This window comes from Colletotrichum costaricense, assembly GCF_030867565.1.
Source record: "Colletotrichum costaricense strain IMI 309622 chromosome Unknown Scaffold_9.1, whole genome shotgun sequence".
Classification (NCBI taxonomy): Eukaryota; Fungi; Ascomycota; class Sordariomycetes; order Glomerellales; family Glomerellaceae; genus Colletotrichum; species Colletotrichum costaricense.
In genome coordinates, this window is record NW_026848238.1 from 882888 (window position 1) to 895360 (window position 12473).

General features: G+C 52.3%; 6 protein-coding genes across 6 annotated transcripts; 1 reads left to right on the top strand and 5 right to left on the bottom strand.

Annotated features, from left to right (window-relative positions):
• Positions 1–149: 149 nt before the first annotated feature.
• CCOS01_09131 (uncharacterized protein) lies at positions 150–1526 on the bottom strand (the record flags this gene model as incomplete). Its single annotated transcript, XM_060457291.1, has 1 exon — positions 150–1526. The coding sequence occupies one exon, from the start codon at positions 1524–1526 to the stop codon at positions 150–152; it is 1377 nt and encodes a 458-aa protein (XP_060311991.1).
• An 830-nt stretch (positions 1527–2356) lies between these two features.
• Positions 2357–3228, bottom strand: CCOS01_09132 (uncharacterized protein; the record flags this gene model as incomplete). The annotated part of the gene is made up of 2 exons (XM_060457292.1): positions 2357–2965; positions 3031–3228. 2 exons carry the CDS (start codon positions 3226–3228, stop codon positions 2357–2359), a joined length of 807 nt encoding a protein of 268 aa, XP_060311992.1.
• Positions 3229–4319: 1091 nt separating this feature from the next.
• CCOS01_09133 (thioesterase superfamily protein) lies at positions 4320–4895 on the bottom strand (the record flags this gene model as incomplete). The annotated part of the gene is made up of 1 exon (XM_060457293.1): positions 4320–4895. The coding sequence occupies one exon, from the start codon at positions 4893–4895 to the stop codon at positions 4320–4322; it is 576 nt and encodes a 191-aa protein (XP_060311993.1).
• Positions 4896–5463: 568 nt separating this feature from the next.
• Positions 5464–6848, bottom strand: CCOS01_09134 (acyl-CoA dehydrogenase domain-containing protein; the record flags this gene model as incomplete). The annotated part of the gene is made up of 2 exons (XM_060457294.1): positions 5464–6709; positions 6772–6848. The coding sequence occupies 2 exons, from the start codon at positions 6846–6848 to the stop codon at positions 5464–5466; spliced, it is 1323 nt and encodes a 440-aa protein (XP_060311994.1).
• A 729-nt stretch (positions 6849–7577) lies between these two features.
• CCOS01_09135 (AMP-dependent synthetase/ligase) lies at positions 7578–8978 on the bottom strand (the record flags this gene model as incomplete). Its single annotated transcript, XM_060457295.1, has 2 exons — positions 7578–8644; positions 8801–8978. The coding sequence occupies 2 exons, from the start codon at positions 8976–8978 to the stop codon at positions 7578–7580; spliced, it is 1245 nt and encodes a 414-aa protein (XP_060311995.1).
• A 2072-nt stretch (positions 8979–11050) lies between these two features.
• Positions 11051–12465, top strand: CCOS01_09136 (fatty acid desaturase; the record flags this gene model as incomplete). Its single annotated transcript, XM_060457296.1, has 4 exons — positions 11051–11101; positions 11178–11970; positions 12066–12234; positions 12291–12465. The coding sequence occupies 4 exons, from the start codon at positions 11051–11053 to the stop codon at positions 12463–12465; spliced, it is 1188 nt and encodes a 395-aa protein (XP_060311996.1).
• Between the last annotated feature and the right edge of the window lie 8 nt (positions 12466–12473).

Genomic DNA, 12473 nt, shown 5'->3' on the forward strand with positions numbered 1-12473 from the left:
GAAAGATATTCATGGAAAGATATTCCCGCTGCGTTTAGAAGAAGGCATCGACGATGAAGATCGTACCTATCAACCCCGACATCGGTTGCTGCTAAATTAAGAGACTCAGAGCTTAATGAAATGAGCCGGACGGAAAAATACATCTACTTTCAGTTGAAGAGATCCCTCCACATTTCCTTGAAGCCATAGTGAGGAGCCCTGGAATCGTATATCTTGGCCGATGTTCCCTCCTTACTAAAGCGGTCAAAAACCGTGACTTGACCGCCCCCTGCTGCATCGAATAATGTCTTTGTCGGCCTGGTGGCTCTCTCGCGGATAGTTTCTGCCACAAGGGGCGCGACATCGGCGTAACAAGCCTTGAGCTCTCGCTCAAGCGAGAAGTACGGCTTCTTCGCCAGTTCTGGCGCCATAAGGTTGTAGGAACGCGTGATCGCATTGAGGTTGTTGACGGCGAGGTTCATATACAAGCTCTCAGTTGCAAGCCAATCAGAGTCGCGGAAGGGTTGTACCAGTGGCCGAGCAGGCTTCGTCGGCGCTGCCTCTGTTCCGGCTTCGCTAGTGCTGTTGCCCTCGACCGCCTGTTGACGCACCTTCGCCATGACAGGATCATCGGTCACATTGGTGGGAACCGAAATACTGTCGCTGTTTCTCTTGCGCGGATTATGGCGTTCCTCTGCAAGAGCATAGTCCTCGGCCAGTTGCATCTTCTCCTCCAAGCTCCCACCTTTTGACGAAATCATCCTGGCGACGTGCCTCCTCCAGTCGTTGCGTAGTCTTGCCCTGAAGATGCCAGCGGTTTTGGCCAACTCTTGCTGCTTCTCTATCCATGGCGGGACAATCTCCTGCCTCTTGATCATCTTGTTCATTATGTACTCGGTGGTATCGATGAAAGGGTTATCGGCTCTTGCGTCTCTTTCTACCCCCTTGCCGCGAGGGATGTTCTTGAACTGCCCACGAGCAATGGCGTCCTCTATTCTTTCGTTGGCCAGTGACTCGAGGCCTGATATAGTGTTCGGCACAGCTCGAGCTGCTGCTCCAAATCGGTCGCGGAGCTCTTTTCTAAACTCTTCGCGCTCCTTGGCGCTTTGCCCGCTCTCCTCTTTAAATCCCAGTGCAGTATATGTCGAGGCCTTCTCGCGAGCATTCGCAGCCCGCTGGCTAGGATTCGTCTTTGACTCTTTTCGCATCCGCATGTCAACGGGCGGAATCTGGAATTGTCCCCTTAGCTCGGGCTTGAGGGGCTTCTTCGCATCGTTGAGCATTCGCAGAACCGTATCAGACTGCGCCTCGTCTCCCGTCCAAGCCTGCGCCGCAGCTATTGAACGTGTCCCCTCGCCTGCTGAAGTGGGCATTTGAGCCTCTGCGAAAGCGGATGCGTATTGGGATCGGAATTTGGCGGTCTCGACCTTGTCGAGAAGCCGCTGCTTCAGTTCTTCGGAAAACCCAGCATCCTCGATAGCTTGACGCCCGCGCCGGCCACCAGTCAAAAGAGCTTCTTCTGTAGCTTCCTCGAGCTTTCGCGACATGGCTCCCTTTTCTTTCTCTGGGCCATTATCACTGCGATTGGGTGTTGGAGCTTCGGAAGCTTCGGGGGATCGGTCGGATGTGTAAAATCGACATCTCGCTGCGAGTGGTTCGGTGCGCCAACGTAAGGATAGACGGCGTCCCCAGGGCAGCGGTGTTCGTGAAAGCCTAGTCGCCATACTCAAGATCCCAGTCCTCGGTGGACGTCGGGGGACAGAACATGGTTGAGAGGGTCGAGCTATGGCCGCGGGTTTGTTAAGAATTAGCCTTGCTTTCGTGATGTCAATGAAAGGAAGAAAGTGGCGATTGACGGAGTTAAGCACGGGCCAGCGGTTAACCAGCCGATGGGGTCCACCTTTTCACGGAGCGCGATCGGGATAGGCCCATATTTTGTTCGGTAAGACGGTGCTGCCAAAGCCGGCGTATCTCGGCGATCGAATGCCGCCTCGCCTTACCGGCATCCAATTGTAACTACCTTGCCTTGAAAATTGGGTGCAAAAACAATTTGCTGATAAATGAACAGTCTTGCCGCTACTTCCGGTGACACTGCTATTATCATCATGACTTGTCCTACACTCGTAAGTTGACTAGCAATCTATTCTATTCTCCGCTTGCTAGAACAGCATGTCACCCAAGACCCTAAAGCAAGACTTGATGGAATTGATGCGCACCATAACAATCCCTAAGCCACACATTATATTACAAACACATAGACCCAGAGTGAGATAGTTTCATCAATTGCCCGAGAAGATCCGATAAATGCTCAATTGACTTATTTCCCATCGCAATCCTCCATACCTCTTTACTTTCCAAAGATCTGGTGACCCAATACTCAAACGGTAAAATCTACCAACACCTTGTCCATCTCGGCGTTAAAGCTCTCATAATAATCCTGTCTCTTATTCTCAAACGCGTCAAACATGGGTTTCGCGGTTCCCACTGGGATCTGTTCCTCTCCGTTGACCCATCTCTGGTAGACTTCATCGGCGAATTCGTCTACCGGCATGCCAATAGCATGGCCGTTCTTCAAGTCCGGCTGATTCTTGGCATCGTGCAGTTCCGTCTGTACTGCAGGCGGGTAAACTTCAACAATCTTGACCCTTGAAGACGCATCCTTGAGCTGGGATCTGAGTGCGAGAATAAAGCCGTGCATAGCAGCCTTGGAGCCACTGTAGTTGGGGCACCGCTTCATCGGAATGAGGCCGAGCTGAGATGTGGTGTAAAGTAAGGCGGTCTGCTTGTCTTGCTTTGAAAGATGGGGGAGGAAGGCCTTGGTCAAATGGACATGGGAGAGGTAATTTGCGAGAAGCTCATCATAAACGATGTCCAAACTGACGTTTTCAGGCTTGGTGAAATCGATACCTCGCTGAACTCCGGCGTTCAGGAATACACAATCAAGATCAGGGTGCTCGTTGATTATGGACGAAGCAAACTTCGGAATCTTTAGACATTTCGTTAGTCTTATCCTTTACCATACCTTCATGAAGGGGAAGAGCCTCAACATACCGACTCCAATTTGAGGATATCCACGACAGCTGCCGCAGCCTTGTTCGCGCCGTGCTTCGCAACGAACTTGTCGAGGTTCTCCTTTCTTCTACCGGCAGCGATAACGAAAGTGCCATTCTCGACAAGTTTGTCCGCTAGAGCTGCACCGATTCCCGAGGTCGCTCCGACTAATAGGACTTTCTGGTAAGGCAGAGACATGATAACTGCAGATGGAGTGGCTAAGACCAATTGGATATGTGAGATGCGATGTAACAGAAGAAAGCGATAGCTAACGTAGATGTTTAGTATTGCTCAGATTTGGCTTGGAATTTCAAAACAATCGTGCTTTATATTCATATTCATACATCCGAATTGGCTAGTGTTGGCTAGCAGCCAGGAATTTCTAGTGAACCCACGACATTTGTAAGCCTGTACAGGATTTATCAGCGTAAAACCTGTATAGAATCTGAAGACTCGACTAAACCCTAGCTTAGAAGATTCTGGGCTGATCGTGGGGATGGATCGGTCCGCTTGTCGTGGTACGGACTGCTCCGGTTCGCCTCCTGGTCCGACATGTCGGCCAATGGGGGGCCTACGCCGATTCAGCTCGGATTACCCCCACACCACGCTATAAATTTGAGTAGTGAGCCAACAACCACCGGTCTCACTACAATCAAAGTAATACGTCATCTCGTTATTCTTTCCCCTACAATAACGAATGTAGCAAGTCATTCCATGGTGCACTTCTAGTTGACTTAGACATGTGTATCTCCTTATGCTGTTCGAGTCTAGGTCCGACCTACTGATCCAGGCTTCGCTGTAGACCCTCAGTCCTCGCATACTGCTACATTAACGACCAACTTGAGCAATGCCATGCGTGACTTCTTCAGGTTCTAGCATACTTGAATATCTTTACGTCTTCAAAGTGCTAATTGTCAAGTAAACTGCTAAATTTCAAAGATTTGGCAACGCCCTGTCAAATCTACGCCCGCACTCTTGTACGCAAATTGGCGAGGACAACTTCCGGCTGTCAACTTGGTCAATGCCAACCCCGGTGCTCCCTGGTTCACTCACGTAAACATAAACCAACTCTCATCTTCACGTTGACCAAATGCAGGACTACTTTAATCAAATATAAAAATACTATCTAAAAGTAACTTCCGAGTCTAGCCAGCGCATAGTTCCATGCAAGCTCAAGTGATATCTCGAGGCTCTTCTGTGCTATTCAGATGATGATCTGATTTCTATGGCTTCCTTCTGTCTTCTCAAACCGCATGTTTGTCAAAGTATACTGTACAAATCCTTACGACTCATAATTTGTTCTTGATTGAGATATACAAGACCTCCGCTGTTGCAAGCACTTCACCGTTCTCATCCTCTAATTGAGCCGCAACAAAATACTTGCGGCCCTCAACTCTGGCTATCCTCGATCTCACTAGCACCGTTCCCGGCGCAGGAACAGGCTTTCGAAATGACGTGTTCAAGTAACCCGTTCTGAAATCTTTGTTGGGCTCTGTACCCGCCGGCCTCTGGACTACAATGTGAATGCCCGTAACTTCATCCATCACCAAGGCAACAACGCCTCCGTGAGCCGTCTCGGGAAACCCAATCATGCCATGGTCAAACGTGATGAGAGAACACAACTCATCGACCTTCCAATCGGGACCTTGCGGCTTGGGGTGTATGATCAACCAGGCTTTGATGGTGTCTGGTGTGTTGAGAGTTCCGCCGACGTACGTGTTCTCTCTTGTAGGAAGGACAGTTCTGTTTTGGGAGACTTGCACCACGTGGGACGAAGTGTCGGATTGACTGAGGAGTCTGGCACACCATGGAATGGACGCGAAGTGCTTGTAATCAGGGTGTGACTTGACGTCGGTGTCGGTCATGGTCGGCGAGTTGATAACTGGGTCGATAAGCTGAACTCAAGACGTTGATGACGGAATTGCAAATGACAAGTGAGGGTGAGGGGTCCGGCCCCAACACCTCGGGTTCGGACTGTCGCGGTGGGTCTCACGAGACACCCGAGGTAGTGTAACTTGGAGAGGAAACTAGTGCAGGGGTTGGAGGACCCTATCGCGTCCTTGCAGTTAAGCTAAATGCACATGGAGGCTTGTCTAGGACTACCTAGCACAAGAGGCGTACAACCCTGAGCATCTTTTCTGCACTCCATCAACGGCCACTTGTCGATATATCGGACGACACGTGGACGTCTCGGTTTTGGTCTCATTCTCGAACACTTCGTATCATGGTCCAAGTAGCGGCTTCAGCACCCATGACTCGCAGCCCAGCCATGCCATGTCACCACGTATTGAACCTTTGCGGATCACGGAAGCAATAGCGCTATTCTAGACAACCGACACCAGTCATACATAACATGCAATGAAGTCGGTTCAGGGCTACAGAAAGTGTGTTTTTAGCTTGTTATAATCTGATTTCCAAGCCATCGAAAGCTTCTTAGAGTTTCGCGCCTCGATCAGAAGCTCGTTTGTGCTCCTCGCGCCACGCAAGGTCACTCAGAATCTCCTCACTCCCACCACCAATGACCTTCAAACGGAGGTCCCGAGAAATCTGCTCCGTCATGGTCACCCCCTTTTCGTAGCCTATTCCGCCGTGGATTTGCTGGCTCTCTCTAACGGCTTGCTCTACGATCCTGCCGCCTTGGATCTTTGCCAACGCAATTCTGCTTGCAACGTCCTTGGTCTGCCAGCCGTGAATATGGACGTGGTAGGCAATTTGCTCCAGCCACGCCCAATGGCCCTCGACCTCGCGAGCAAGCGCCGCCAGCTTATGCCGTATAATCTGATTCGAGGCGAGAGGTTTTCCAAATGTCTCTCGATCATGTGCGTGCTGCAGTGCCTCCGAAAGACATATTCGGGCTTGTCTGTTGCAGTCCACTGTGAGGATGAAGCGCTCCTTATTGAAGTTTCGCATGATGATAGGGAACGCCCCGTTCTCTTTGCCCAGCAAGTGATCAGCTGGCACCTTCACGTCTTCCAATACGACCCATGAGGAACCACCGGCGTTGTGCCCCGAATTGTGGATCTTCCTGATCGTGACGCCGGGGGAGTTCAAAGGCACGACCAGCAGCGAGATACCACTCCGCCCTGGCTCGCCCATTCGGACGGCGGTGGTCATGTGGGTTGCCCAAGGTGCTCCCGTAACCCACTTCTTGCGGCCGTTGACGACATAGTGTTTGCCATCGGGAGCTTTCTCTGCAGCAGCCCGGATGGCGCTCACATCACTGCCGGCCGTGGGCTCCGTGATGGCGAGACAGAAGCTAGTCTCCCAGGTAAAGAGACCAGGAAGCCATCGTTTCTTCTGCTCCTCAGTCCCGGCAGCAAATATGGGCGGCGCACCCACATTGGATGCCCCCGCCAGAGCGAGGGGGACCCCACTGGGCATGCGTGCCATCTCGTCCATGAGAATCAGCTCGTGAAAGACATCCAGCTTGTCGAACGCAATACCCGCAACAGTCATGAGTTCCCTGGGTCGGTACTCTTTTGGGACATCGAGGAAAGCAAGACCGGACTTGGCAAACTTCAACCTCGCTGATAGAGGGGCTTCCCCAGCTGCCTCCCATTCCTGCGCGTAGGGAAGCAAGTGAGTGTCGACAAAGTCTCGTACGTACGTCTGGAACCGCCGGTGAGAGTCATTGTAGTAGGGACTCTCCAGAGCATGGAACCACGCTGGCTCGCCCCACCTGAATCCCGTGTTAGATGATAACTTGAACGGATGAGGAAAAAGGAGGGATCGGGGTAGTACGGAGCGAGGACGCCTGTCGTCTTGTATTCCTTATCGGGACCGGCCTGCCTTGATCCTTTGGCGGTTATCTCGGACATGTTGCAATTTCATTGCCAGGTCTGTGACCTGTTATGCATTTGATGTGCGGAGATTGGTGCTGATGACTGGACATCCGTGTCCAAGGGGCATGGGTCTCGTAATTGAATGAGCTGGTCCTTGAGAGCACTGGGGAACGCTTTTTGATGAAGTAGCAGGCGATAGACATCGCGCGGGGAAGAGGAAGTTGCAACCAAAGCATGTTACGCTAAAAACTTTGCGTTTGCAGGGAAGCACTTTCAAGTGAAGTTTGTATCAGACGTGACTAGTTCAATGCGATGCGATCAAGTTGGCGCGAGTCAAGAGAGCAAAATCAACGGCGATTGCTCAATCTGGCCGGTTCCGCCTGGACTCCGCTTCAGCTCAAGGTGTTGGTCAGTTCGTCCGGGGAAGACAACAAGGGTTATCGGTCTTGGCCTCCGAGAGACAACCCGCGGGGTCCTGACAAAAGTCCGAGGACCTGGATCCAGCTCCGTACCAGGCGCCTACCAGCCCCAATCAAGAGAGCTTGCCTAACGTGATTTACGACCAGTGCATCGTAGCGAGAACAAAAGCTTGTTTCATTGACAATCCCAGTTATTCCGTTGTGGAGTGCCAGCGACTCGTTTAATTCGTGGTGATTCAAATCCCCTCACGCGGCAAGGGGGTGCCTACAACTTCTTTTAGACTTTGGTGCAACAACGTCAAGTACTCTCTACACAACTTCACACGTCGTATGAATAAACATATAACTAAATAGTGGTCGACCGAAGATCCTGCACTTCGACAATCTTTCCACTTCTTGGGTTAACAGCGAGTTCCTGCATGGTAATAAACTTAATCCTCAACGGGTTGATGAGGTCCTTCTCGACGTGTTCCCGAAACATGGGACGCACCACGCCCATCTCTTCCCTCAGCTCCGCCTGCAGCTGTGAACTCTCCTCATCTGTAGCCGGGGTAAATGCGACGTTCAGAGTCAAGAGGTCTTTTCTGTCTTCTCGTGTGACAATGGCTTGCAAACGCCGGACTGGCCGGCCTCTGAGGATCGTGGACACTATGCGCCGGAGGTCCACGAAGTCGACGGAAACGGGTCCGAGGCGGATGGCCGTGCGGTCCCTGTCGAGGACACGGAAAAGGCCTAGAGCTGGGTCAACCCAAGCGGCCCGATCTCCAGAAGGGTAGCGAACAATGGGCATGAGTTGACGCTCCAGGTTGGTCACGACCAAGCTGCCGACCTCTCCTAGGGTAGTAGTGACCTTGCCGTCTTCAGTGATGATCTCCACGATGATGTTTGGATCGTTGACTTGGTGAAGCCTGGTGTCGTTTGTGTAGTGCTCTGGCTTCGGTGGTAAGCCGATGATTCCGCAGTCCATAGACCCGTAGACGACTGATCTGATTGTTGCATTCGGGAAGGCAACTTTCAGCAGCCCGGCCTGATCATCATAGAATGCTTCCCCTGAGAAAAGCAGCAGGCGGACATATGAGTGGGTCTTGCCACTGCTGAGGATGCGTTCTGAGAGTTGCGACATGGTAGTCACCGTGGCGAGGATGACCGTTGCCTCGAACTCAACGATCTGTCGTTCCATAGACTCCAAGGATACGTGTCCAGCTATGGGAAGCTGGACTGCACCGCTCGGAAGATGATAGACAGAGAGGATGTGCAATAAGAAGCTGCCGTAGAGGTCGCCGGCGTAGAACAGATTGGCAACCATGTCTCCCTCGCCGACTCCGCAGCGTCCCAAGCTCTCTGCTAGTTGTGTTGAAAGGCCATGGAGTTCCTTCTGGTTGTAGAACGACACTTTGGGGTGTGTGGTCGTTCCTGGACAGAGCAATGTTAGTATACATGTATTACAAGTTGGTCAACCCGTCATGGAGCCTGGAAGACAGCCTATGATAAGTGGTATGAGAAGTGCGCACAACTCGCCTCCAGTTTTGAAAACAATGCCATCTTTCTGTTTTGATGTCACAACCTTACTGTTCCGACATGTGTTTGATGCCCAGAAAGACTCATGGTCAACGACGGGCAAATCCCTTAAAGACACCGACGCATCGTCAAGAGTCTTACACAGCTTCCAGGACTGGGCGTAATAAGGAGAATTCAATTTGACAAATCTGATGAAGTCTTCGAGCCCTCTGGCCTTGGAACCCGTCATGTTGTTGACGTAGTCAGTGCATCTAGAGTTCGGGATGCTACGATTTCAGCTTCAACTCGAGGCTTCGAATAAGTACTCAAAGAAAAAGTATGGTCTTCGGTTACGCCACAACAATTCTCAAGTGCCCCCTCATAACTGCAACATAGACACGAATCTCACCGGCAAACGGGTAACGGCACACGCAAATTGTCGGATTTGATTACTTCCTAGATCCTCGCCGTTGGAACTCCCTCTTGCGCATCTCACAAGAGTTCTGCGTTGTATGCGTACAGCGATTAAAGTTTCGACTCGCAGGGAGTTGCGACGGCTCTGATTGAGGCAAGAGTTGCCATACTGACAATTGTCAATAGACATCCGTACTTGCACCAAACCCAAGACAACCAGAGAGAGAAAGGGTTGCCCCGGATCCCGATCCTCGTAACCTCTGCTCATTTCTAGAATCCACAACGAAGCCAATTAAGCTTTTGACTGCTTCCGTCCAACGGCGCAAAGTCTCGCAATCTGGACAGGACGTGCGCCGAGGCCCCCGCTAACCCTAACCTTGCGCTCAGGCCCGGCCTCGTCAGATTGACAAAGATAGCAGATGGTGGCTGGCAATACAAGAGAGACCGTAGACGGCTCAGCCACAGAGCCGGTCGAACTCGTTCGGGAAGCTCAAAAGGGGGCGCACTAGCACATGTCAAAGGTCAAAGGGAAATGAATGACTTGTGCGTCCCTTTCTCCCGCAATCCTCCCCCCCTCTTTCCGTAAAGCCCCGAGTGGGACGCGACGTTACCGCACGGTCCCATGTTTTGAACAGCTTGGGGGCGGTCTCTGAATCTGGGCAATGAGGGGAGAGCGATTGGAGAAGATGGAGAGGTTCCTGAAGCCAAAGACCCCCACCGTTTGGCCAATGGAGTTTGTCGAAATGCCACTCTGTCAACAAATGGAGTTCCCAGGGTCCTGTTAGGTGCTACCACCGTCTTTCTCTGCCTTGGAACTCCACGTTAAACGAGATTCAAGCTCAAACATACACAGTGGGTTTCATTTCCCACTTGGAAGCAGAGAGCAAGGGGTGCAAAAGTGTTGGGGTTGAGAACCTTTGTGTGGGCTTTTTCCAAGACTTCTGTTATCCGCACGTGGAACCGGACCCTTGGAAATCTTGCACGACTAGGCCAAATTGCGTTTAGTTCCGTTTAAGCGACGAAGCCTCTTCTTGAACGTGCTAGGATCTTGCAGCAGATTAGATCCGCGTTTCTCAACACCTCCCTTCCGAGTTGCCAGATACGCGTTCACCGCCCGGGACTGCTGGCTGCCTCTTTGATTGTTTCACCTTATGGTACCGAGGAAGGTGTCATAGAACTGACACTTCGGCCGCGAGGCCACGTTTGCGAAGGAAGACACCGAGACATTCTTCAACACCCACGGTACCGGTTTTTTGCTTTGTGCTCGACGTGTGGCGGCCATCATCGAGTCATGGAATATGCTGCGGAATACGCCCAGCCCGAGGCTCTGCGATGCTTTGGGGCAAGCCACAAGGTTAGACCCAGTGGCGAGTCACGTCTCGAGGCAGTCTCGAGCAATTCCAAACACTCGACTTTTGACAGCAGTAAGATGAAATTTTCTGCCGCCGAGCCTAACCCCCCCAATGCATGTGGGCAAGGCAAGGCAAAGACAACCTAGCAAGGGAAGGGGGGAAACCGAGAAGAAAAAAAAGTAGTCCAGACTGTTTGGACCCCTATTCCAGGGATCGTCTCTCACCGTGGGTAACGGCCCACCTTTAATGCTGCCGCTCCTAAAAAAAGGGTCAAGGAGACACGTCTCTCTCGTTGGCGGTCTGCTTCCCGGGTCCCTTGTGAAGTCTGACTAGAAACCTTTTTGTCTTTTCCCTAACCTCGGGCACCTGAGAAAATTTCACCCTTTTCCCCAGACCTCTTAGCTTCAGCTTCCCTCTGGTTCCTTCCTTTACTCATCCATAATACGGTGCGGTCTCGAGAGCGTATCCCTCTTTCCCCTTCGTTCATCACATACTATATCCATTGAGCAATAGTGAGGTGATCCCAAACAACCTGGTCTGCACCTTATCATACGCAATGGCGACCCAACGTACCTCGTCTACCGTGGTGGTCGAGAAGCCCCAGAAGGTTAGTCGGCAAACAGCTTCCGATGCGCCGCCATCGATCTCGATGACCGATCATTGATCACTGACCCTCCTCATAGAAGACCAACGAGCCTGTCTTCCCTGATATTCAGACCATCAGAGATGCCATCCCGGCTCACTGCTTCGAGCCTTCGCTCGTGACTTCCTACTACTATGTCGTCCGCGACCTCACCATGGTCGCCGGCCTCGTCTGGGCTGCTCTCACCTACATCCCCGGCATTCAGGATCCCATCCTGCGCGCCACCGCCTGGATGGTCTACGGCTTCGTACAGGGTCTCATCTGCACCGGTGTCTGGATTCTCGGCCACGAGTGCGGCCACGGCGCCTTCTCCAAGTCCGACAAGGTGAACAACATCACCGGATGGGCCCTTCACTCCTTCCTTCTCGTCCCCTACTTCTCATGGAAGTTCTCTCACCACCGCCACCACCGCTTCACCGGTCACATGAAGAAAGACATGGCCTTCGTTCCCGCCACCGCTCCCAAGCCCTCCAAGAAGCCCTTGTTCGGAAGCATCGACCTCCACGAGCTCTTCGAGGACACGCCCATTGCCCAGGCCATCAACCTGCTCACACACCAGCTCTTCGGATGGCAGGCGTACCTCTTCTTCAATGCCACCGCCGGCAAGGGTAGCTTGCAGCGTGAGGTCAACGGTCTCGGACGTTGGCTGGGTGTCAGCCACTTCGGCCCCACCAGTGCCGTGTTCCGTCCCAATGAGGCTATCTTCATTGCCATCTCTGATATTGGCCTGGCCATCACCTTCTCCGCCCTATACTATGCTTCCACCATCCTCGATGTCTCCACCGTCGCTCTCCTCTACGCGGTCCCCTACTTCTGGGTCCACCACTGGCTCGGTACGCCCCCCTCCCCCTTCACTTGTGATCCTTGAAGCTTGGCCTTTGGGTTTCACAAGCAAATGTGTTTATCATAGTGCTAATTGGCCCCTCAGTTGCCATCACTTACCTCCACCACAACCACCCTGAGGTCCACCACTACACTGAGGAGGGCTGGACTTTCGTCAAGGGTGCCATTGCCACTGTTGACCGTGAGTTCGGCTTCATCGGCAAGCACCTCTTCCACGGCATCATTGAGAAGCACGTCGTTCACCACCTGTTCCCGTAAGCTTTGCCTCTCATCATGAGAAATCTCCTGAGCCATCGCTAACAGATCCTAGTCGCATTCCTTTCTACAAGGCTGACGAGGCTACTGAGGCCATCAAGCCTGTCCTTGGTGACCTGTACAACCACGATGGCCGCAGCTTCCTCGGCCAGCTCTGGTCCGTTTTCGGCACTCTCAAGTATGTCGAGAACGACCCCAACTGCCCCGGCGCCATGAGATGGGCCAAATAGAGGGTGGT